The 26,403-nt window shown below is 40.7% G+C and overlaps 1 protein-coding gene across 1 annotated transcript in view; it reads right to left on the minus strand.

Moving 5' to 3' along the window:
- The window catches only part of PEPD (peptidase D), a 116,782-nt gene that overhangs the window by 12,163 nt on the left and 78,216 nt on the right, over positions 1–26,403 (minus strand). Inside the window, exons 12-13 of the mRNA XM_042821838.1 lie at positions 19,820–19,968; positions 6,068–6,252 (exon numbers count right to left, since the gene is read on the minus strand). Coding sequence (XP_042677772.1) covers positions 6,068–6,252; positions 19,820–19,968 — 334 coding nt within the window. The remainder of the gene's footprint in view (positions 1–6,067; positions 6,253–19,819; positions 19,969–26,403) is intronic.

Here is a 26,403-nt window from a genome sequence, read left to right on the forward strand (position 1 = left end):
CAAATTTGACAGAATACGGATCTCGTATTGAGATTATATAAAACCAACACTGAGGCAAAATCTCAGCTCTTTCACTCTTCCCCACTCTCCCACTGTGTATACCCAAATTCTAATTAGCTCATTCTTGTAAAAAGAATGGAGTCCTATGTCCTGAATTCCATTTCATTTGTCTCCTGGTCCCTTCCCTCTCTGACCTTGTTTCTCTAGATGAGTGCTGCTAATGAAGATTACTTTATGCAGCCTATCCTGCTTTTCCCCAGCAGCCCCAGCTGCCTACAGCCACCTGAAGGAACTGCTAGTCAGTTGTGCCTTTGAAATCAGCTGCAGGTTACACCAAAAAGCGCCCCAAGCATCACAAACCACTTGTGACATTTGCAAGTCGAAGCTTCCACTTCTGCATGAGAATCAAATTACCAGCTGGAGTATGGGGACACAGCTCAAAGTTAATATTGGGGGAATGGAAGGCAAATGGTATCAACTGGCTATTTCCATTTGGAATTTTTTTTGTTCTTTTTCTAGGTATTAACTGTGGTATCAGGTTTAAACTGCCTAACAAATCTCCTGCTACTGCAAGCAATGAGGAAGAAGCACTTGTCATTTACTTGAGGTAACTCAGCCTGCTCTGAATTTCAGTCCACTGCTGTAGCATCGTTCTGTGCATAATTTCACCTCTCATTTTTACTGCTTGATCCTCAGATGTCACCAAGCTCTGTTGCGATCATAATGGAAATAATACAACATACAGATCATACTTTTTTCTTTTTCTTAAAATCTAAGAGAATAATAGAGATAGAAAATCAGCAAGTTGACAACTACAACATAAATCTGGAAGATGAGCAGAATGTTTGGACAGATAACTCATAGGAAATGAGATAAAGAACTGCAAAAGTCACCAGCAATATTGTTTTAGGATGAGACCAAAGGCAAGCACTGTTTTGGACAGGTTTTCCTATGACACGCAAAATACATACAGGCTATAGCCTTAACTGGAAGGCCTTTTTCTTTCATGAATCTTTGGATATTTGGAATACTTGGATATTAATAGAAATTGCATAGCACAAAAGCCTGAAATATATGGCACGTTTTCTGCCTTACTTTTACATATAGTTGAAACCAGAACTATATTATCTTGGTTTTGTACCCCTACTGCGCCTAGAATGAACTGTTCAAAAAAACCACCATCTCCGTTGGTCTCTGCTACACTTTCAGAAAGATCTGGACAATAAATATCAGATAAAAACTCTGTTAGCAGACAGAATATTTTGCAACAAACTTCAATAAGTACAACAAACATAACCAAGTATTTCCTTCAAAAAAAAAAATCTAACCAAATTGAATGAAATCCAGTCCAAGCAACAGAAAACCCAAGCCTGTGACACTTACTTTCTCGGAGGAAAAAAGAATCCTGTGGGATGACAGCAGGGTGTGCAGCACAGCACTGCACCTGAGCCTGCCCCCGCTCTGCCCCCATTAAGTCCTTGGTTTCCATGAACACCCAGACTCCAGCACCAGTTCTGGCAGGGAAAAGCTGCTGGGACCAGAGCACATCTTTTCTGAGCACATGCAAGGTGCCACGGCAGGGATAAGAAGAGCCATGAACCTCTTGGGGCTTTAAGATCCCACAGAACCTTTTGCGCCACAGGAACTTCTAACAGTCGTTTTACCCAACACCACCAAGAAGCAGCAGGGTTCCCTGTGCTGTTCTGCACTGTGCTGCAGAACTGAAAGCCTTTCTGGCTTGGTGTGTGCCTGCGCCCTGCTGCTCAGCAGCACACACAGCCACAGGGCCTTGCTGTGAAGGAACACAAGTGATTCAAGGGGGACCCCCAAAGAAAAATGTTTCTCAGAGATTTTCTGAAGGTGTAGACAATCAATTACATGAAAAAAGAAAACACAAAAAAACCCTTTCACTGTAACAGGTAAAAAGCCCTTCTTCTCCTTGCTCATTTATGTCCTACCATGCAGACTGTATCCCATTTGCAGGTCCTGGATACACTACGCTCCAGCAAGGCGTTACAGGGTAATGACCAAGGGAGGCACTTCACATTGCTGGAGTTCTCCATAACAGCTTTAGCTCTGTGGTAAATGCACCTCATCTCCTGCTTCTTAAAGGTAAAAACAGTAACGCATCATTTGCAGTGCTAACCACAAAAGAATGAAATCTGCTTCAGCGTAAAGCAGGTTACACTAGGAATATATAGATACGTTAGGAACGAGAAAGGGAACAAGGTTACTCCTGTGTTCTCCAGAAGTTCTGGAGACCTAAATCCTCAGCTGGTGACCTGGGAGCAGGCAGAAAGCCTCCTGCTTGAGCCAGGCAGAACTCACACACCTCTCTGAGCAGTAAGGGTGCTCCCAAGCATGCACGGGAACAGCGGGCACGGATCACTCCAGGATCAAACCAAACCACTAACCTGAATTTGCTGATGCATGACAGTAATGAAAGGATCGGCTATTCATGAGAATAGAGAAGTGAATTAAAATTTTAAACTAAGGTAAATCTTATAATTTTAAAAGACAAAACGAAATGAAACTCTTTATTCACAAGATGGTAAAATCACAGCAGTTATTAACCTAACTTAAATTAACTGCTTATTATTATAGAAAGTCATCAAATGTACTTAGCATTCTTTAGAGCCCGACACTCAATTAATATAACATGAAATTGAATCAACTCAAGCATCTAGAGACACAAAACCTAGATTTAAATGAAAACTTCAGCCGCATCCACCTCAGGGTCTGAAAATTTGAGATCACCTACCCCATTTTCTCAATTGCATCACGCACAAACCCTCATTTATATCCCGTATCGTATTTACCCAGAAACAAATGAAAGTGTGGGAAAACCACCTCCATGATTAAATTTTACAGTGGAAGCTAAGCCCAGTGGGCTTTGCACACTTTGAAGCTAGCTCTGCCTGACTGAAGGCCAGATCTTCAGAAATGATTAGTACCACTGGGGCCGCACTGCCAGAGCTGCTCACGTTTAGTCAGACCCTTAAAAGAAGCAGTAAAGCAGTTTTCAAAGTAGCATTCAGCGCTCCGCTCCCCCGCTAGGAATACAGCAGCATGCTACAGGAGGCTGGATCCTCCAAGGAGCTCTTGACTGCTGAGCACTTCTCAAAATCAGGATGTTTCCTTACTGGCTTCTATGGAAGACGCCGATGATTACATTCTTCTGAAAATTCTGTCCTAAACACAGTCACTGAGTTCCATTTATGGCTGGCCAACACCCATAACTCCTTATTATGGCAATAAAAGATAGGAAATGTTTGATTTTCTAATGTTCAAGAATATCCCATACAGAAAATGTGCAAACTTTTCAGTGCTCATCAAAGAGGAAGAAAGCGCTGGTCCGATGCTGCATGTGAAAGCAGTTTACTGGAAAAGATGAAAACTTATTATTGCCAATTTTGAAAAAAAAAACTTTGGCTACTAATGAATAACTAATCTAAGCTAACAATGTCTGGAAATAGTTTTTTTGGAACACGCAAAACTTTGTGACGGATAAAAATTAGGAAATTAAAGCTTATTGTACTATTCCAAATGTAACTGTTTACACTTGAGGAAAAATAATGGAATAATATCCACTTGGAAAAAGTTTTTATTTAAAAAAAAATCCTTTGTAATACTCCCAAAAATCCCTCGGCCAAAAGTAAATAACTTGCTTCTTAACCAGTTAGAAAAAGTAACACGACACTACAGGCACAGTCTTCAATAAACACAGCTTTCTGAGATTCCTTGTCAAAATCTTGCTGGCTGGTAAACGTTTAAGATGCACAAAAAATCACCCAAATCTACTTGGTATCTTATCTTCAAAATACATTTTCTCATGAAGCACTGAGACACAGCAAAGAACCTTGTGCTATTTAACTCAGACACGTATCATACCAGCAAGAAGAACCCCCATTGCTCACACAGCTTTGCTCAAGGACCCTTCAGCTCCCACTGCTGCAGCACTGTGCTCCCACTGAAGCCTCGGGCCCAGAGACTCCACCACCAGTGCAGCTCTGACGTGGGCACCTCACCTTGGTCAAATGGTCCAGTTTAAGGAACCTCATGTTTTAGGCTGGGAGAAAAGAGATGGCTCTATCAGAGGTGAAATTAATGATGCAATGAGAGTTTAATGGGGCTGCCCCTCTACAAAACCCCAAATTTTTCCAACTAAGGTGATGCCATCCATCCATCCATCTACATGTATGTTTGTATGCGAATACAGGTCTTCAGCTATTCACTTGAGTTCACTCCATGCTTTCCCCCTGTTCAGGAAATTTGTCATTTAGGATCGCATTTTGAAAGTACATGAGCCATGTATATGTTGTTAATTTAAGAATGTAGTTGCATGTCTAGCAACCAAACGGTTCTAATGTTTGCAAGTATAAAGCTTTCCATCTGCATACAGCTCTGGTGGGTTTTTTTTGTTTGTTTGTTTTGTATACACACCTCCTGTGTGCAACTCCTGTGAAAATTCAGTCCCTGAAGCCAGTTTTATCTGTAAGAGGTTGCTCTTACAGAACTCTGGATAGATCATTCTTCTCTCAGAGACAATGTCCCCTAAATTACATTAAAAATTTCCAAATAAAAAGCAAACATGGGACTTTTCACTCTCCCAGTTCTTCTCCTTAATTCTTAAAATGTAGCTGTCTCTCTATCCTATCAGCTCTTGAACGCATACTCAAGCTTCAGCAACTCCACCAAACTTATCAAGGTTATTCACAACAGAATGAAAACAACTGAAGCAAAGGCATGCAACATTGGGATCCTGGTTTTGAAGTCCATCACATCTCCTGTGCTTTGCTAAATGCTTCCATTTGCACACAGATGGAATGAACTTGGGAGAAAAGAGGGGAAAACATCCATCCTTTCTATCACTAGTGACAAAACCTTAAAATCAGAATAGGGTGACTTTTGATTTTGTTTCATTTTTATTACAACTAAGTTTAATAGCTGATGCCAATTCATTGTCATCACAGTATTGTGTGTCAACAATAATTACCTCGTGGTGTTTAAAAAAAACAAGCACTCTTAAATATTATATCCTGTTTCTTCACTCTGCAGAAGTAAAATCAGCAGCAGCAGCTGTTACGCAGCCTGCACATCCAACAAGTTCCTAAATGTGTTTAAGCCCTACCCAAGGAGTTTTCACTTCCTTTTTATGGTTCATGTAGGAGAATAATCTTACCTAAGAAAGAAGTCCACTGATGCACCTTCATATTATATGAATGAAAACCCTTACAGTCTCAAATAACCAAAATGTAACACAGAAAATCCTTCTAAATCTTTCTAAAGCTACTGTGAACTTCTTTTCTGTATTCAAATGTTAAATTCAATCTCTTTAAAGACGGCTTTTTTGTTTATTTTGCTTTGTTTTTTAACAAAAACATTTCTGCTTTCAGACTGGAGTCACAAATCACCGCATTAACACAAGGAAAAAGGTAATCATTTTGTGTTTTCTGCAGAAACTCGGAATACAAGAAATTGTAGTTTTCACCTTCACAAAGACATTACGGACTTTTTATTCTATCCTCATTCCAAAACAACACATCTATACTGGTGCCTAAGTTGACAGTGGAGACCAAAGTTCAAGGGAGAAATACAATCCAGCTGGTTTCCACATGCCACAGCCACCAGGATTTACCAGCCCACGTACAGCAGTGGGCTCCCACAGCTGTCTCACACATCTGGAATGGAGCAAGACTTCTCACTCCAGGTCTCATGTAGCTCAGATCCACTGCACAGCTCTCTGCCATGGTATACCCACACCTGAGTGATATGCATCACAGAGATGAATCACTGAAGAACATCACAAAGTGCGCAGAAATTGAACAGATTAAGAATGCTTGGAGTAGCATCAATTGACCACTCTCCACAACAATATACATTTTAATGAAATAATAGATTCCTCTTAAGCAAGCTGTATAAAGCATTGCATTCAGAGAAAGACAGACTTAAACACACCACTATTGTGCCTCTGAGAAAATACAGCCATCTAACCTGCAACAGCCAAGAGAAAAGCTGAGCTATTGCAGAGGGTTAACCAACAAGGCTGTTGAGCACAAACACTAACCTCTGGGTAGCCTCCAACGTCATGCACATCGATTCCAAGTAGATGTCCAAGTCCGTGTGGCATAAATATTGCACCCAGATGAACCTTCACCATGTCATCTACGTTGCCTTTCAGAATGCCAATTTTAGTCAGCTCCTCCAGATGGACTCGGTCAGCCAGACGGTGCATATCAGGCCAGGCGACCCCTCAGAGAGCAGAAACAGGCAGCTGAGTTAACTATTGCTACAAGTTTTTAGAGACAGCTTTCAAAAGGCAGATGCAACAGATGTGCCCTTTGTTTAAAAAACAAAGGTGGAAAGAGCACATTAGCACAGAAATATTTCAAACAAGACAAAACTATCTTGGCATGCAGCAAAGCCCATAATACTACAGACAAGACACAGCAGCATGCTATGATCCAGGTCCACATGAAAACGATTAAGACACTGCATCTATGTCTACAGAGATGCAGATTTATCAGCGAGTTTTCCAAAGGAGCATCAGCTGCAAAAAGCAGTCATTTAGAATTATTTTCTATAATGATTATACCTACTTAGGACACTTGAGAAGGACGGTACTTTTGTATGGATGTAGAAGATTTAAAGCCCATATTTTTCTGGCAAAGACACTCTACAGAAATTAATGATTCCCTTGTGTTAACGAGCTGCGTAAAATACAAGTCCTCTAATACACATACTGCAACAGCATTACAAAATACTGCTGGTTGATTGCAGATAGAGTGCCAGGATACATTAGACTTCTATTATTTTGGTATAGGATACAATTTTGTTTGACAAACTGCTGGGGGGAGGAGTGAGGAAAAAAGCAGTTCTTTTGTTAGTAACAGCACTGTCTTAATTAGTTCACCATGGCTTTGAGTCATACAGAGCAGTTGCAGAGTCAAGACAACTAGGTCTAAGGTACAGTAAAAGAATGTTTTCCTTGTTCAATTTTGGCATGATTAAATAAATAAATAAACAAGCAATTTTTAAGGCCAAAGCTCCATCAAGTTCCATCGTTTTAATCCAGTTAAATACATGGCTTTAAGGTCTTGTGAACATAAATGCCATATCAAAATCATATTAGCACTCTTTGCTAACAGTACTGAAGCCTCAGAGGTTGAAACAAAATCATCCTTTGGGAGGGCTTCAATAAAATCCAGTTGTCTTAAAGAGCTCTGATACAAAGGTCACCAAATGCTGCTCCATCCCGCATCCCATACCCACAGATCCCACACACCTCAGGGCTCTGCACAGGTCTTTTCTTTACTAAGAATAAATCCACCTATAATCAGTTGTCTTTTGACCAGTGCTGAATGCAATTTTATTTGACAAGATTTTAAATATTCTCTTTTTTGAATATTGAGTGAATCTAAAGAAGTGAGAGTTCAAATACAAAGTTATTTCACAGCTCTGTCACGATAGACCCCAATCTATTACCCGATAAAACTGAAACAATTACAATCCATCACTCAACTATTACTGACATCAAACTCCAGGTATTACCAAGTCCCAGCTGTTTTCCTAGTCATTGGAAACAGGAATACAGAATTTCTGCATGTATCCGCCAGTTTAGCTTCTGTCATTTGCAATCAATGCAGACTGTTCTAGAAGTCATCCTTAATATTCTTTCTGGGCAAATAACATGCTCGTTTGAGAGCCCTCCCATGGTGTCCCAGGTGAATACTACTGTATTATTTTCATCCCCACGGCTGCAAAACCACATACAATATTTGACCATGGTCAAATATTGAAGCCTCCCTCCCCTTAGGATATATACAAAGGTCAGAACTCTGCTGCTATAAGACAAAGCACAACTGTACCCCAGATGCTCTGAATAAACGTAAAACAAGGTGCCTGGGAGAGGAGCTGTCTGCCGCTTGCTGTAAGGCTTCCCTCCACAACTGCACAGCACCATTTGTCTCAATGCAAACCTACAGACTCCACTTAGAGACATACGGCACCCTTTACCAAACTCAGGAGAGACGCAACTCACAGGAGATAGAAGGGTAAGTTGATCATAGATGCAAACAGCCAAAGCACACATTCATTTTTCTGCAGAAGTTTAACAGAACAGACCAATGATACCGCTCAACTAAAAAGGCTGCTATGGCTGTAAACCCCGAGTATCTCCAAATGAATCCAACACAGCCCATTCTTCCCACGCTTTCTGCTTTTTTCTTTTTCCCTCACTGAGAAAAAGCACAACAGTTTTCCCTCTCCCCCTGGAGCTCTGCGTTCTGCATCTGTTGTGGATTTTTTTCATCTTATCTTTTCATTAGAGACTGAGAACAGCAAAAAGCTCCACTGCAAAATAAATTACGGAGAGGGATGGAAACCCTGCAGCTCTGGGCTCTCTTAGATCAAGGGCAGTGCTCTGAACAGAGCCCTGCAGAAGGACTTGGGACCGCTCCTCTCCCTCCCAGCTGGTGCCACCAGCTCTGCTGGATGCAGGCAGCATTCAGAGCCCTCTGCAGTTGCACTGAGCACTGGGATGGCACTGCCCAGAGGTGCCCTGCTGACTAGATCTGAGCTCCTTCGGTAAGCCAGTGGGTCTTCAAGTAAGTGGGAGTTCAAGGATGTTAAAGAAAGCATGTTTTTATGAATGATATTTCTACTGTACTGTTTGGCATTTTTGGAGTATTATTACTCCACTCTGCTCCAAACCATGTAACCATGTACTGTACAGCAGTCACACATACACAGAGTGACCCTTCTGTGCTTCAGCTAAACCAATGGTGCCATCCCAGTCTTGTTTGCAGTGAACAGATTCCCAGCATGCTAGGAATAAACTTTTGATAATTGAGTAGAAACAGATTTCCCACCTTTTTTTTAAAAAAAAAAAGATCAGATTTGATAAGCAAAGAGGATCAGAATGCCAAGTTCTCTTCAAACAGTTTCTAGTACTCTTACGGCCTCAAAAGCTTTAAGAGAAACAACTACAGCAATTTATTATCAGCAATAAGCTGAAGAAAGGAAGCCATCCTAATCAATAAAGAACTCTCCCTAAATACCTATTTTTAGCCTATTTTACAAAAGTTAGATGATGTTCACACACATCAGCTTTCAGGATTAGCCATGGTCTAGTAGAGAGCTCTGTCACTTGCTGCAAGCTGACACAGCAGAAGGCAAACATCATATTAACATTCCTGCAGCAAGATGAAATGGTTAAAAACAACTAAAATCCAAAAACTCCTCAGCACTAGTGGATCTAACATCAGTTATGTGTCACTGCAACAGCTGATGGTGTTGCAACACCACTCTGCATTAGCCTCACACCACCAGTCACCCCAGAGGATGTTTTACTGTTTTATTATTCAACACTATTATTTTTAAGCTTTGAAGAAGTTTATCATAGTTGCAGATACGCTTTTGTGTAAAAAGGTTAGTAACAATTATCTTTAGGCCAATTTATACACTAATTATACTCCACCGACAGATGAGGTTTAGAAAGGTAGATTGGAGGGTCCTTGGACTTTAGCTTGTACCAAAATGAGTCTGCACTCAGGAAAATCTGCTGATGAAGTGTCTGTTCCATCCTTCATTCTCTGCCAAACGAGATACTGGGTAATACAGGTCACTGAACCAACAGTTGGCTCCCCAGGATAGCTCGTTAGCAGGGCTCGTTAGGCTGTGATTTGTTACCTGCTGCACAGTATATGCTTGGGTAGGAGAGCAGGGCAAAAGGCAGCTCTTCCAGCCCCACACGCAGCCTAAGGCTGTGAGACCCCCATGTTACAAAGTGAACTATACAGCAGGGATATGTACAATAACAAAACGTGATAAATTGTGATTAAAGCATTTAAACTACAAAGGTTATTAATTTTCTGCTAACAGTATGACAGAGCTCCACAGAAGTGTGAGGTGTTGAGTTAAAAGAACAGCAAACTAAACCTGAATGTTACCCAATGTTCTTAGATGGGGCAGTAAAGAGAAAGATAACACGTGTATTGTCTTACTTCTCCAGAGCTATTTCCCCTCTAATTTTCTCTTTGCTAAAACCATTGAATTTCAGATAAAACACTATGCTGCAGAACAGAGGAGGATCTACCCTATAAGGAGATCTTTTTGATCCTTCTACTGACAGCAAAGATTTTTGTTCCAAAAAAAAGAGAAAGAAACGCTTCCAGTGAAACCAGCAATTAAAAGCATATCTATCTTTTCATGAACAGCCCATAACTTTTTCAATAGCAGAATGACAAGTAAGAGTTGACATATCACACCACAGCTGTTCGTCAGTTGTTGTTACCTAGCTGCTATTTTTATCCAAGTGATTATTTTCCAAAGTTTTATTACAGGCTATTCCAGAACATAAAGTCAAAGCAGCACACACAAGTAATTTAGAATTACTGCATGGTATTGAGCCACTTTGGTCGGAAAGTGCTCTGAAAAGGCCTAACAGGATTTTTTTGGCTGCTACTTAGGGTACTTTGTGGTTGTAATGTGACAATGATTAAACCACAAATGATTTAGCAGAGCTTTTTTGTTGTTCTAGGGTGGGCTGGGTTTTTTTTTTTTTTTTTTTGCCAGCACAAATGTCACAATCCTACTAAAAAAAAAAATAGCATGGCAAGGTTGTAGGAACTTCTCCCCAGATTGTGCTAAGGTTAAATTACACTTATTTTTTTGAGCCTACAGACAAGGGCAAAAGGCCTGGCATCCTCTGGCAGTCCCACTAAAACACAGACAGAAGATGCAATCCCTGGCCAGCCAGCCACTGGGACAGCCCAACATCTGCCAACGAGCAATAACCATATCAGAAATAAAACAATAGGTCCTTCAAAGTTTGAATCAAGTCCAGTTGAAAAACCAAAGCAAATACTGTTTAAATTATAAAATGATTTATTCCGTTTTCATTTGAGTGCTAGAGAATAATTTGCTACATTTCTGGTTTTTATGCTTTCATTATGGCAACCTAGATGGAATACCAAGCAGTTGCTCAGCCTTTCAGCCAGGTAAGGTGACTCTGGGCCACCAAAATTCCATACTTGAGCAACGACAGCATTTGGGCAACAGTGAGGCTGATCACAGCTCTGTATGCTGTGCGGGGGGCCGTTACCTGAATGAATCACAGCCAGCATTAAACACTAATTCTTCCAAAAACTCCCCCCAGAGCATTAGGAGCTATCAAACAGAACCAGCAGTGACCCGCCTCCAACACACTGAGCCCTGTGCGAAGGACTGAGAAGCCTTGTGCTCTTTACTCATATAATGGAATTTCTTTTCAACCAGTATTCTCGAAAGTTTTAAGCAGTAAAACCCATCCTACTCATTTACAGAAACAGCATATGATGCTCTACATCACATCCTAAGCAACATTCAGAACTTAACCAATTTGAATAGATGCAGACGTGGAGCAAGAGAAGGGATTTTTTCCATGTCTGGAGAGATGCAATGTTTGGACTGAACTGACTGCACTGTCAGATACTATGAATTCTTTGCACATTCCTTCCACATAGGGGTATGCTGCAAAGAAGAGGAAAAAGACTGGGGGACAGAGGGAAGTGCACAGAGGGAGTAATTACGGTGTGGAAACTTATCCATCTTTGAAGCTTTAAAAGACTGTTTAGATAAGATTTAGGGCAAACAGAATAATCTTTGTCTAGCAGGTTTGCACTCTGCCAGCTACAGCTGATGTAGCATCAAGATCGAACGACTCATGAACTTTGTACTCCAACTGAAATTACAGCATGTAACGTGTACATTTCCTGAACACTGAACTGGAGGAAAATTAGTGCACAACACCACACTGCAGTAGGCTATGCCAACAAAGCCACTGCTAACATCAGGACTGTACGATGCTATGCTGGTACAATCTGCCACAATTAGAACAAAAGGATATATTAAAAAAAATCTTAAAAATATTTTCTTGAAAAAAGATAGAAAACTGCTGCCAGTGTAGGCTCTAAGAGTTTTCATTGCTCTGCATGTGGAGCATCTTTGAAGACTCACAGGAAGTAGAGAAGTCCAGGTGCAGAGCCCAGCTGGAAAGCTGTGGCTGGGCTGTGACTCCGAGCAGCTGCCCAGGACGGCGCTATGAGTGGCACACACTGAGCTCCAGCTCCCAGTGGAACAGCCCAACTGTCGGGAAGTGCTGGTTTTATGCACTTGGAAATTGCTCAGCGTTATTTTTGTCTTCCTAACGTTGCAGTGGTCACTGTATGCATGGGTCAGCTCCTGTTATTAGTCACAAGCAGCAAAGAATGGCTCCCAGAAGGTTTGCAGTGAGACTTGTAGTCTGAAATCCCGCATTTCAGCAGATCAGCGTGTGCACAGAGGGACTGAGAATCTGCTGAATTCGACTTTTTCTGTTCCCTCTTGCTGTAGTTAATGTTGTTCTGGACAAGGTTTGGTTACAAGTCAAGCAACAAACTCTCCAGTAACCAATGGCACCATCTTTATGTTATGGTACCTCACAAGAATCAAGGATTGCTCCTTGACTGTCTGCACTGTTTGTGCATCCTTCATTCTTTCAGCCTTTATTTCCTAGGTGGTGACTGATGGTTTAGGCTTTTACACTGAGAACAACGGAATTAACCACAGAAAGCTGTAGTACCTCTATGTGTCAATTTCAGAAAGCAAGTACTCAAAGGGAAGCTTATTTATGAACATTAACGATAGCAAGAAAAATATAGCTAAGTCCATTCAATAGAGAAGATAGACAGCAGACTACAAGTATCTTTTTATAGCATAGACTGACAAGATTTATTCTCAAATCTGTCTTTAACACAATAACACAGTCTGACGTGCGAGAGGAAAAAAATACCAGTGTCATTCCGTAGGACTTGTGAATATTAAGTATTGGTTATAGCATGCCCTGAAAGCATTTGCTCTTCAGGAGAGTTTGTATGGAATCTTCAACTTCTGCTATTACATTTTTGTCTGAGAATAACTGTTTTGTTTCAGATATTACAGCAAATTAATAACCACCAGCAGCACTTTCCCCTAAAATATGACCATCTGAATGGGAATAATTCAAATGGACAAGGGAATAATTCATATGGACTTTCTGAAATTACACAAACTATAAACTAGATTGTGCTCCCACACCCTTCCCTATTGTGCTATTGTCAAAGGTCTGGTTTACAGTCCCCTTTCTTTCTAAAACGTCATCTGAATTAGCTACTGGTTTTCTGCAGCAAAACACACAAGCGCACTTGCATGGTGTTCTACTAAGTACATAAGTACATCTCTGGGCTACTTAAAATAAAAAACAAATGACTTGAATGCAAAAGACATCCACTGTATGTGAAAGAGAACCTTATTTATTCACTGAGAGGAGTACATATTAATAGCAGTTTCAATTATTTTTTTGAGGTGCAATGTGTTTTAATCTCAGTTGAATACAGCGACAATTACTCTAAAGCAGCATTCAAAATAGCAGCAGACAAAAAATAAACCTCAGCTCTTTACCAGAGATAGACCGAAGTGCTGAAGAAGTGATCTGTAATGCAATTTTGAATTTGCAGATGTTCCTAAGCATAGTTCTGCTCAATTTAGTAACAGAAACAACTGCCAATAGTATAATCTGCAGTGTCAAATCCACTAGCTATTAGTTTCCTATTAAATAGTTTTTTGGGTTATTCTGATCTCTGTTCTTAGTACTACCCTACCCTCCACTATTCTTTGAAGAACTGCTAGAACGTGACTAGGTCAGAGAACAAAGAATCACACTACTACTTTGAATTCAAATTGTACTGTTTTCTGTTGTATGAAGTGGATTATTTATGAAAGTGTTAACACAGTCACTGAACATTACTCTTTATGCTATCATCACACAGAAGAAACAAGACCTGAACATTTACATATTAAAATGTTGTCAATACACCACTCAAAATTTCATATTCTGCTGTGCAAAGTACATCCCCTAGGTTTATATCTACCTTCACGAGCTTTACCATTCGAGTCCCTCAGCAGGAAACGGGAAGGAGACAAAGCACTGGAAAATGAATAGGCTGCTTTTGATTTGTCCTAATTTACAACAGCCCTTGGAAAGATGTACGTGGAGGAAACCAGTGAAAAAAGGCCTCTCTATTATAACAAGCCCAGGAAGCTACACCAACGAACAGAAACTGTAGAAATCATGAGAAAAGGCACAAAAAGTGGACAGAGTTTCACACAGCAGCTCACCACATGTAGAGTCACAGCTGTCCAGGAGAAGATTAAGACCAAGAGACCAACAGCATTTATCAGAAAGGCATAACCTAGAAGCCAGAGGCAACATGATACTCACCATCTTGAATAGTAAAACGCAGAAGGTAGGGATAAGCATATTTACCTAAGAACTTTGGAAAACAAACCAACCAACCAGAGCTACAAGTCCTACAGGGAAGCCCTATAGCAGTGCCAGCACCATGTGGAGGAAAGGTTTCACACTGCATTATGAACAACTTCTGTGCATATTTGGAACTTTTTTTCTTTTTCGTTTTCAATAAACAAAAGCAAATAAACAAAACAAGCATCAATCAGCAAATGTTCCCAGCTGCCCTCCTAAGGTTTGAATGCAATTTTGGTTCAGTGCGGACTTTGGATATACAAGTGTTTTAAATCATGTAAGTATAGAGACAGGGAATTGAGTGGTTGCCAACCTGGCCTTCCTCAACTGTTCCTTGGGAACGGTTTGCAATACAAAAAAGCCTTTTTTTAATCAGAATTTAGGATGACAGAACTTACTGATTGAGGTGTTTCAATTCATTCACTCTCTCCCAAAAGCCATTACTAAGATGCATAGCAAAGATCGGAGAATGTTTTTCAGCTTCTTTTTTTGTAAAACATGCACAAGTTCTATACAGTACTAGGAATGTTAAGTACAACAAGCTCCTTTCCTTCCCCTTCTCCTGTGACTTTCCATTACTCTCCAGAATAGGCAGGAATGCACAGTGATCCCAGTGTGCAAAGGGACGTAAACGGAAAGTTCATGATTACTTCAATATTTAGCTCATCAATCTTAAAGATCGTGTTTGTGACCTTGTATATTCATCCAAAACAGCTTTAATTGCAAAACTAAATATAAGCATATTCCTTTTTATTTTTTATCAGCACAGTAGCAGATTGAACGTGTCTGAGAAATTTCAGTGCTGCCACTATCCTGTCCTCATCAAGTCTGAGTTACAGAACTCTAATTCCTAACATTCCTGAAATGCTTGAGATAATAATCCAAAAAATAATCATCAGAAGTCAGCTGAGAGACTGGAGACAACGTGAAAACACTGCAACTTGTTACAGGACAAAAAAGAAGCCATTCCACAGCAACTTTCCAATCACTATTGGACCCTACGCACCACTAACAGTAAGGGATCCACTGGACAAGAGTGATACTCAAAGCTGGGTTACATCTGGATGTTCTTCATTCACAGAAACATTAAGTTACCCTTATGCTTGCAAAACAATTCCTCCCTTGCTAAGAGCTAGAGCCAGAAACTGTCATCGATTCTCATCAACAACTCTTGGTTGAGGACTGACATTTTCTTTTGTACGTTTCAGCATGTATTGAGAATCATGAGAGGTTAGAAGGGACGCCAGGAGGGTTATCTTGTGCAAGCCCTGGTTCAACACACATTTTCTAGAAGTTCTAAGGAGGGACTTTCAGCAAAGCCAATTATTTTACACACTTATTCCAACAGATTTATATTGATCATCAACAATACTGGTCTCCCAGGTATAACTCGTAACAAATTATTTTCTTATTTAATAAAGCTATTACATCAGCATTGGATCTAACTAACATGATAAACAGAATGAGGCAGGAGCCAGGATTTAGTGAAGGGACAGAGCAGAGTGGTTACTGCTGTCTTAAGAGGAAAAACTTCAGACACCTATTTTCAGTGGCAAATTGAGAATCTGATAATGTCACCGCTGGGAATTCACAACTACTCTTGCCTTGCTCTCAGATTCCCATCAAGATGCTTGGCAACTTGCTTCAGGCATCTTTCTTTTTACTTTTTTTTTTTTTTTTTCATACGTATGTTCAATAATCATTTTCCTTCCTTCAGCCAGTACCTGGCTTAACAGTTCTGCAGTCTGATTTTCAGAAAGGCTGGATGCTCACAGCTGTAACAGAGGTCAAACAGCTGTGTTTCGAGCAAGAGCACTATGTTAAACACTCTTAAATCTCTAGTCTGGTGAATTCCAATCCTGGAATCCAAAATGAGTCAGTAGCTTTTAAAGCAGCTTTGTGGAAGGGGAACTGCTGCACACTTCCACGTGACCATGATGAAGGGCAAGAGGAGATGCTACCTGTCAGAGATACCCATACTGTTACTGTGAGCACTCTCAGAAAAACTAGTGAGGACATTAATAATTCTGGATTCAGAGCAGGTTTAGAACAGTCAATAAACAGACTGTGGGCCAAGCATGACACAAAAGGTTAAAATAAATAAATGAATAGCTGCTCATTAGCCAGCCTTCTGGTACATGCATTGCATGAAGACAGGAGAGGGGGAAACTACGCATATATCTGCAGTGGTGCTGAAGTCCCCATCATCATCCTAAAATGTGAAATCTCTCCATCTTGCTCACTTTCTGTATTTTAGTTTTCACAGTGGAGTTTTAAAGGGTGTGAGCTGAATTCTTTTCAGATCATTTCCACGGGTGATGGGCTCCACGAGCACACCTAGTGTGCCTCAAACACTCTAGCAAATCTAATGAGATCAAAAAACAACAAACAAGAGAGACAAATCAAGACACTAACTTCTGGAATAAATCTGGGACACTTAGCTTTACAGTTTCACTGTTTTTAATAACTCTGTACAACGTCTATATAAAAATGAATTGTTACTCAAATCATTGTTCTGAGTAAGAAGTAGATGCTCTCTCATAGTGAAGGGAATGGAAGCGTCAGTATTTTGCACATCTGCCCCTGTATTTCAGCTTTGTGGAAGAGTAAATCTAACCCAGATGGACTCAACACATTAAGAATATCCCCTAAGCAGAAATGCAGCATTCTTCTCTGGCATTTTGGATCACGAATCTGACTTTGTAGGAAAGAAGCAATTATCCCACTGCCACACAAGCTCACTGTTTTGACTCTTTCACTTCAGAGACTTAGAACTGCTGCTTTTGTACACTATCCACATTCAATAGTTTCCAAATTGCTGCTTACGCAATAGAACAGAATATGTCCTTCTCCTCTTTTATTTTATACGGATTCAGTTTGCGGCAGGAGTTGTGATGACTGCACTGAACTTGGACTATGATCCCACAGAGAGCCTTTAGCTTTCAGAGTATGTTATCTGGCTTGCAGAAGGAGCTCTGTCCTCTTTGATGGAAGGTATGAAGATCCACAGATGTGATTCGAGCTGTGTGCATTTTTGGACCACACATATGACTTAGCCAGATGAATACCTTTCTACAGTAAAGTAGGATGTCTTAGAGTATTTTAAGTTATGATGACTGATAATAACAAGTATAAACAAAAATAGCAGGGAGTCTATGTCTCAGAAAGAAACTTCACTTAGCAGTTGGTTTTACATGAGAACCAAATTGAGGAAAAAAAGAAATTCCCTCTTCTGATTGATACACATCTACATAAACCATTTAGGGTGATTAGCAAATGTGTGTCCTTCTAAAACCAGTTATATAATGCAGTACTTGGTTAGTGACTCTCTGCAGCACTTGCTTTCTATCTCACAATGAGAAAGACTCTGGGAATGATTAACCTTCTGAAGACAACAACAAGATGTCCCCTGTGACCCTTTGCCACAAGGCATAATTAAGGCCCAGTTCTGCAGCTGGAGAGAAGTAACATTTTCTACAGTTGCTGACTCTGCTGCATAAATTCTTTTTACTCAGCCTGCCACATTAATGGTTACTGTCATGTGAGCCAAGTCACTTGACTGTCTTTTTCCCCTCCTTTGATCTCAGGAACCCCAGAAAATAAAGACAAACAAAAATAACAGCAAAACGAGCAAGGACTCCATAATTCAGAAAATCTGACAAAAATACGATGGGCTGGGTTTTACACTTACTGACTTCAAACCCCACAAGCTTCTTTTCCTCTTTTCTAATATACCTGAAGTATTTACTTTCTTTTTGACAGAGAGAATAGATGCTGAAAGCTGCAGCCACACCACCCCGTGCTGCTCCCCTTTGTGACAGTAACAGACTCCCTCAGGAGTGATCCTGGTGCTTTCGTACATGAGCTAACCAATTAGGTTTGGTCAAGCAGGCTAAGAAAGCTGCAGCCTCTACCATAGGAACGGCCTCTCCTGTAGAGCAGCAGTGACACGTCCAGTTACATTCACCCCTTGCTGCATCCTCAGCAGCCTGAACAGCAAGAGTCACCACGCTAGGAAACTCAATTTGCTCTGTTTATTCTACAGCCAAATACTGGCCTACCAGGAGATAACACTCCTCATTCAACCCAATAGTCCAGAAGTACATGACATGGCACTTCTTCTGTCTTTCTTATTCATAGAATGGCTTGGGTTGGAAGACAGCTTAAAGAACTCCTAGTTCCAAGCCTCTGCCATAGGCAGGGTTGCCAGCCACCAGATCAGGTTGCCCATGGGCCCAATCCAACCTGGCCTTGAACACCTGTCTACAAATCTCCTACTCACATGGCTAGTTAAGGATTCTTGCAACCAATATGCAAAAATATTAGGATTAGTATGCCCTCATTTTTTTGATTCTGTAAACAAATGGATAAGTTCACTAAGCAATTCTTCACATAATTCTGAGTAAATAATTGTATTAGCTCTTAAGTTCTTAAGTTCTGAAACTTATTAGTGTGAAATACTGCTAAAATACTGCATGAAATGTGGCACTGAAATGTAAAGTAAAATATGAACAGGAATCTTTGGGGGAGAAACAGCAGGTGATTGAACATGCACACTGCTATTAAAATGGCAAAATATCTGGTCTCGGTTTTCAGAAAAGCTTCAAGTGTTATTGCTCCATTTCAAGTTGCTCAAATGAACAGTGCTGCTGCCAGCTTGTAAAACAGCAAAATTACATGTCCTCTGACTGGCAATCCAGAAAGCCCACGCTCTCAGTGTCTGATGTCTGAAACCTAATGTGGTAAATATAAAGGACAAGTGCACTCTGAACATTAAGTACATTTTTCTCAAACCTGTTCTATCAGTTTTACTGAGAAACGCTCAAGTACCTTCATCAGTGAAATACTCAAGATCACAGCAGCATTTAGCTCTAAAAGCATTTATTTGCTGCTCTTAAAGTAGAATTGGAAAAAATAAGATCGTCGTCAAGCCAGGCATACACTTGATGAATTAGTTCACCTGCAATTTAAATGCATATATGAAATATCTGATAGCCAGAGCTATCTAAAGCTTCTTAAGGCTAACTGGGCACCATTCTCAAAGATACACACATCATCCTCTTCTTCATCAGAAGATTTCTATCAAGTTTACGTGACAAATACAGAAAACGCTTGAAATAAATTGAAGCATGACATGTTCAGCTCAAACTCTGACTTCATTCTTTGGCACGAGCTTATACAATACATGGCTGCCAGTGCAAACAGCAGAATAACAACTGTCACAGCTGTACTCATCTTCTAAAAAAAGGGTTTGTTTTTTTTAAAAAGTGGGAGACCAAAATACATTTTAAATACTGTTAATAGTTGCCTATGTTTTATTTAAGTGTTACATAGAAAATGTTGTGTATCTTCTGCTATAAAGAGCTGCTTAAACATGGAAACGAGTTTTGCCATTTTATTCCTTTCCAGTAGTTTCTAAAATCCAAACATAATTGCCCTGACAGCCTGAATACCACCATCAAGCTTCTCAATTCTTGTTGACATGTACTGATCTTTTACCTGGTTTGACTGCTTTCATGACAGCACGTGATGACTTCAACACTGCTTCGTAGATAGCCCTCTGGTCAGGAGTGAACTTTCCATTTGCAGGGAAGGTGCAGGTGATGTCAGAACCATAGCAGTAATACTCTCCTCCCATATCAAACAGGCTAAAAAGGAATACAGAGGGGAGAAATTGAAATTTTAATTTCAAAGAAATTGTAAGAATAAAGATATTTTTGTTCTTGTTCTGCTCTTAAGAATTATCCACGTCTTGGTAGTTGGCCACATAATCCCCATCTGAATGTTGTTTCCAAGTAAAATGAGAGGATAGCAACCTGCTAGCAGAAGGGCATTTGCTATGTTACCTAGAGCTTAAATGGACACTTCCACCAGCTGCGCTGGCCCTGGATGGAAACAGTGCAGGAGCTGATGAAGCAAGATAAAAAAAAATCACACAAAGAATCTTCTTCCAGGTGTTCAGGTCCAGTTGCTGGGACCTTTTCTCAGAAAATGAAATGTCTTTTGTTTCTTTCCTAAGAAATGCCAGCACCACGTAAAGGCTGTAACTTCAAAACTTAACAGAGAAATGTTAATTAAATCATGGCCTTTTGTATTGAAGTGTCAAAACACATTTGATGGTTTAAATAAAATGTCCCCAATAAAGGTCGACTGCCTCTGCTCATAATACCAACTTTCCTTTAAGACAAACTTACCTAACAGGGCTTAAAGAAACACACGTTATGGAAAGATCCAACCAGAAAAGAACACTTAGTACAGTTTTCTGCATCAAAGGTACAAAAAAAAAAAAAAAAAAAAAAAAAAAAAAAAAAGTTTTCTTTTATGGGAATAAAACCTCTTATCCTTTGAGAATCATTCTACACACTAACCAATAACTCACCACCAAATGCTCAGCTGCAAGAACACAATCTATAAGAGCAGCTAGTAGGTCCCCACACTTCTGTGACAAGTTGGTTAGACATCTGCAACAGTAGTACTTCCTGGGCCCATCTGATAAAGCACTGCACTTGTTTCAGCAGGCTCAAAAAAAATCAGCAAATTACCAAAAAACTATTTGCTAACAATAGTTAGCAAATAGCTTCCAAGTTCATCACGTCTCGATTACAAGGAGGCACATTTTACATGTAAGACTTTGGTTTTGACACACAGTAGGCACTGCTGCGGCCCCCTCTGCTACCAAGTCCCAATCACAGCAGTAATTAGCAAAACCATGCAGCACAGCTCTGCCCCCAGCCAGCACACATGGCCAGGTACAGATAAGTGTAAGCAACTGCAACAGGAACTGTGGCTCTTGGCTGTAAACATTCACCATTTCTAACCTAACTGCCACTGAAAGCAGCAGACAGTGAACAAACTAATGCACCCGTGATAAAGCAAAGATTGTACTTCAGCAGTGCTGAGACTCCTCTTGCTCCACCGCATACACAGACAGACACGTACTCATGAAGATTTACTCAAATTTTAAAATCCACCCAGCAATTTCCTCTGCGAATGAAATCTTTGCACTCAGTGCAGGCCTTGCTGAAGTCATCACCAGCCTCCCCACAGCGGGCAAGGTTCACTGCAGAGACTTGCAGGACTGGAACTGCAGGAATAAACCCTGTGCTTTACAGATGCAGAAGCGTTGGAAGTTTAAAGCTACAGCAACACACTCTAGGAGGTCACAGAGACTATTGCAAAGATACACATGTAAAGGCAGAGTCAATGCAAGTATTGTTGATGTTTGTTTAAAGATGAAACATGGTATTTTAAAAGAGAAAGTCACTAATTGAAGAAAGATATGCACCAGACAGCAAACATCAGACCCACAAGGTGAAAAAGCAGGATTTGACACCAATATAGCAACTGCAAACAAGCTTAGCCAAACCTCATCATCAGAAACCCCATCAACCCTAAGTTTTGATTTTATGGTTAGACTCCTTTGTATAAAAATTAGTGTTGTATACAGAAAATCACATCTAAGGCTACAGAAAAGTAGCTGCAGCAACTAAGAATTACATAAGAAGCTGCTGGGTTCTCTAATAGACCAACCTGACACACTTGTTAGAATGGCTGCTCATCTTTCAACCAATCCCAAATGGAATTCTTTCAAAAGTCACAAACAAAGTCTCGTGGTGCTTGGTGGGATTTTTGTGTCCCAACTGTTCCATTCTGTGTCAATTCAGCATGACTGCAGTAAAGCTCAGACCTGCAACTTGTGAAATCCCTGTCCAAATCTACTAGAAGTTACTGTTCTTTCTACACTTTACCTAGAGAGTGGTTAACCTGAACTTACCGCAGGGGTCACACTATTTCTTGAAAAATTACAAGAATCAGTATTTTCTCAAACTCATTCATTATTTAGTGGCTGTTAAATAGTTGTTAGAACTACTGAAGCACTAAGTAATGGGGAAAAAAACTATCACAAAGCTGCTGGCACACTAAAGAAGGCTCGCAAGCCAGGAAGCACCATTTGTTCGGGTTTCCTTGCTTCCAGAGAAGAGCAGAGACGAGGGAAGATGATCTTTCAAATTCCACCACAGAGCAATAACCCACCTTCCAGACCACATGCTTCAGTGAAAAAGCATTCAAAACAAACTCCACATTTGGGAGATACTTTGGCTCTTAGTGGAATTCTCTTCCATTTAACTTCAGTTGGGAACACATCCATTAGTTAAAATGTTTCCCAAGACATGGAAATAGACCAAATAATGTTGCTATTGTAGCTGAAGAAATAATGGGAGCCTGAGATGATCCCAGTTTTGTATCCTTGCTTGCCAGGCAAAATTTGTGGTGAAGCATACTTGAAGTCTAAGCTGCTATCTTCTCCTGTTCCTAACTGAAAAAAGCTCCTAAAAGCAGGTTGCTTAACTCTTGGTTCCTTAGATAAAACACATTATTTTACCTTGAAATTAGATAGTAACTGCTAGGTAGTAGGATAAACTAATAACTAAATACATACTCAACTGCATGTTAAAAATGAACTGATAATGCAATCCTATAAGGGCCATGTGCAGAAACAACTACTTCATGTTATGTGGACTACTATCAACTACAGCAGCAATATAAACTAATTAAACACACAAATAAGAACAGGCCTCAAACATCTTAATCTATGCTTTACCTTTTAAGGATCATTTAAAGTCAAGTAACATATGCAATAATATAAGTATCTCCAAACATTATTCATTCATCTAAAAAAGGAAATAGGAATGTTACATGTCTAAGGGACTACGTATGTTTTCTATTCTATATAAAACTCCAGAATTCTAGTTACTGTTGAACAACAACAAATTTCATCCCAGGAGACTCTTCTCTGCTTTTCAGGAAGAGTGCAGTGGTGAAGTGTGGCTTTAGATGTACCCAGAGGTAAGGAGTCTGAGGATGTCCTATTTCTGAGGTATATAAAACATTTAACAGGAGGAAGACCTAAGCTGTTCTAAAAACTCCACATTACTGTTTTGTTTTCTGAAACTAGTAAGAAGCTATACTACATGTAACAGATACACAAAAAATATTAAATGGCCATAGATCTCCTAAGGGAGATATGTATATTTATTACTATTTTTTCTCCCAAACATACTGCAAAGTACTTCATATGCTTAACTAAAACTGAGCAGTGCAAAGTACTGCAAAAATCAGATAACCCGTCAGTTACTCTACTGACAGTATTACAATGTTAGCCAGCAGAGTCAATAAAAGTTGCCTTCTGCATCTATTTTAGAATTAACCTTCAAAACTAACAAATTACATTTCATTCCCCTCACAGGCAAGAAGCCTGACACAGCTTAAGATCACACTGTACATAACGCAGTCCCCAGCTGAGAAGCGGCAGAAGCACACACTGCAATCTCACAGCTCCAGCAGGGACCTCTCCAGTTGTCCCTGGAGGTCCTGGGTCACCAACTCCTCCTCAGCCCTAGGACCTGGGTCCAGCGCCCTGCTGCAGCAACCCAGCGGGGCAGGGTTTCAAGGATGCTTGAGTCCTGTTGATTTTAAGGAGCATGCAGGATTCTAAGGCACTGCTGTACTGGAAATGCTACGTGATGCTATGCACGAAAGCTCTCTTTACCTTCCCTGGCAGCTGCTCTGGCACAACACAGCTGAGTTGGAAGGTGGCCCTGCCACCTGCACAGAATATCGGCACCACGAAATGCAAATTTCTGCTTACACCTTTGGCTTTAAAATCCAGAAAAATAATAGGTGTTTTAATACCACTTTTAGCTTTCTTAACCTTTGATTGCAAAGCATCACAAATCTCTTTTTCCAACACTTCAGTTAGAAAAATTGTGGTTCTTTTCTGCGTAAAGTCATCGTATACTATTTTTTTTTTTCCAAAGTAAAGCATCCTCCTCCTCTAAGCATGTTTTTAACTTTTATAGGCTTGCTGACATTTTTATTGTCAAATAATTTGAAACTGCCAAGCAATGAGGCAAATTATGGCCAATATCACAATGGGAAGGAATACTTTATTTGGGATATCTGAGCCATGTGTATGAATTGCTTGTGATCCAACCACCAACCCAACCCAAAGACAAGCTCTCGCAAGCACTTCTTGGGAAGCCTACAGCTACTCCCATGAGCTCATATGTAAAAGCTGTCACCTTGCTGCTCTGCAGAGCTGCTCTGCATGCACAGTCAGAGCTGGGTCTCCTCGGCAGTTACAAAAGTAAAACTGTCATCTTCAGCAAATGCTGCAGAGCTGCTGTTGCCATGAGTCCCACAAGACCCTGGGTGCAGTGTGTGCTGGGCACGGGGCCGCCAAACCCCAGCTCCTGCAGCCCCTGCCTACTGTCAGAACAAAGCCTTCCCTTCCCCCAGGGATTGCGGGGCAGCCACGAGAAAGCTGCTATCACCAGGACACGTGTCCTCCCTGTACCTCGGGTTAAAGGTGCACAGGTATGAGTACTGGTGCACTTTACTCAGTTACATTTACTGAGGTTTTAGGGATCTGAGTCACTATTAGCTAACATACTTATAAGCAGCCACAGAGATGAACCAGTGCCAGTCCAGTCCCAGGACAGCAGGAATCAAGGTACACAAAACCTTTCCCTCCTCTTATGGCAAAAAGAGCAAGTCACCCGCAGCTGGAGATTTTGTTCTCTGTAAACTCACTGTATTCTGCTCCAGGTCTGCCAAGAACACACTCTGTGCTTAAGACTTCACGCAGCAATTAAATCTTGAAGCAGCCACACACCAACACAAGTTGACTATTTGTTTGGTTAAACACTTCAAGGCAATTTCAAGCTTGAGGGAATCAGGTATCAGGATTTCTATAAGACGCATCTTTGGAAATGTGCCAGGTGATTTGGAAATAGAGTGGCTTAATAGCCAACCACAAACATAAATTACAGTAAATGATATCAAAATAAAATAGAGATTCTAGTGACATACTTTTTTATTCACTTGTCTCCTGACCAGCCAAGAATTATCAACTAAAAAAGCAACCTCAAGTAAGATAACATCACAAAGCCCAACAGAGACCTGGAACAGAACAACATAAAGTCCTACATACTCAGGAAACTGCTTTGGAAGAGGTGCTCTGCTCTGACTAGCTTCTATCTGACATGATAGAGAGAGGGCTTAGCCAAGATGGCTCCGTGCAAGATGCAGCCAGCCTTGGCCTGCTGACTGTAGGGCCAGCTGTTGTTATCAACACTCTTGCAGTTTAGAGCAACTTCAGAGAAATATTATAGTATTTTATGTGTAGGAAATTGGGTTCCAGAAAGTAAAAACTGTAAAGCTTAATGCTTTCTTAAGTCTCACATTCAATAAAAGTTCCTGCATCCCACATAGGTAATACAATTACAGAGACAGCAAATGATGATGTGACTGTTGTTACACACATTGGTCTACGATTTACATGTGTGCTCATATTTTTGTTTGTCCTCAGCTCTGTGTCCTCATGTTCACCTTCTCCACTACCTTCCCAAATCTGCTCCTTCTGCAGCACTGTCTCACGACAGGCTCGCCCAGATTATTACAGCTACTAGGAAGCTCGTTTCAACTTTTCACGCAGAGATGGCTAAGCTTTGCTTCAAAAAGGAGAGGCTGAAAAACAACAACAGTCTTCACTGAATTTTGAATGAGAGAAGACTGCGTGCCCAAAACTTCTACACTGTCAACTATGAGATGCTCAGTAGCTGTAGCAAGAACATGCACAAGTTTGGGCTGACTGGGTTACCAAAAAGTAAAAAACCAGTAACCAACCAACCAACCTTCCCTGGCTGCTCCTGTCCTGCACCAGCCAAGACTCCCCTCCCTCTCACACCCACAGAAGCCGTGGCTCACACCGTGGCTCTCTGCCTGGCACAGGTGTGCAGTGTGCGTAGGTGTGCGTGGCCATACCCCCAGGTTGCTGGGGAAGGTGTGCCCTTCTGCTCTGCCTCTGGGAAAATGGTTTCCTAAACCAACAGCAATGTGTGGGAGTGCCAGCTCTCTCCCTCAGTAATTTGAGCCAAGCAGAACTTCAGATCCATTTATCTCGCACGATATGAAATCTAAATCCCAATGAATTCACCAAGCCAGCTGGATGTAAGCGCCGGCTCTGTAAGTAACCCTGTAAGATTTTCTGTGTTATTTCTGATTCTTTTCACATACAGGGT

This window comes from Centrocercus urophasianus, unplaced genomic scaffold (assembly GCF_019232065.1).
Source record: "Centrocercus urophasianus isolate 14NV4802_14NV808 unplaced genomic scaffold, USGS_Curo_1.0 seq_2, whole genome shotgun sequence".
NCBI classification, from domain to species: Eukaryota; Metazoa; Chordata; class Aves; order Galliformes; family Phasianidae; genus Centrocercus; species Centrocercus urophasianus.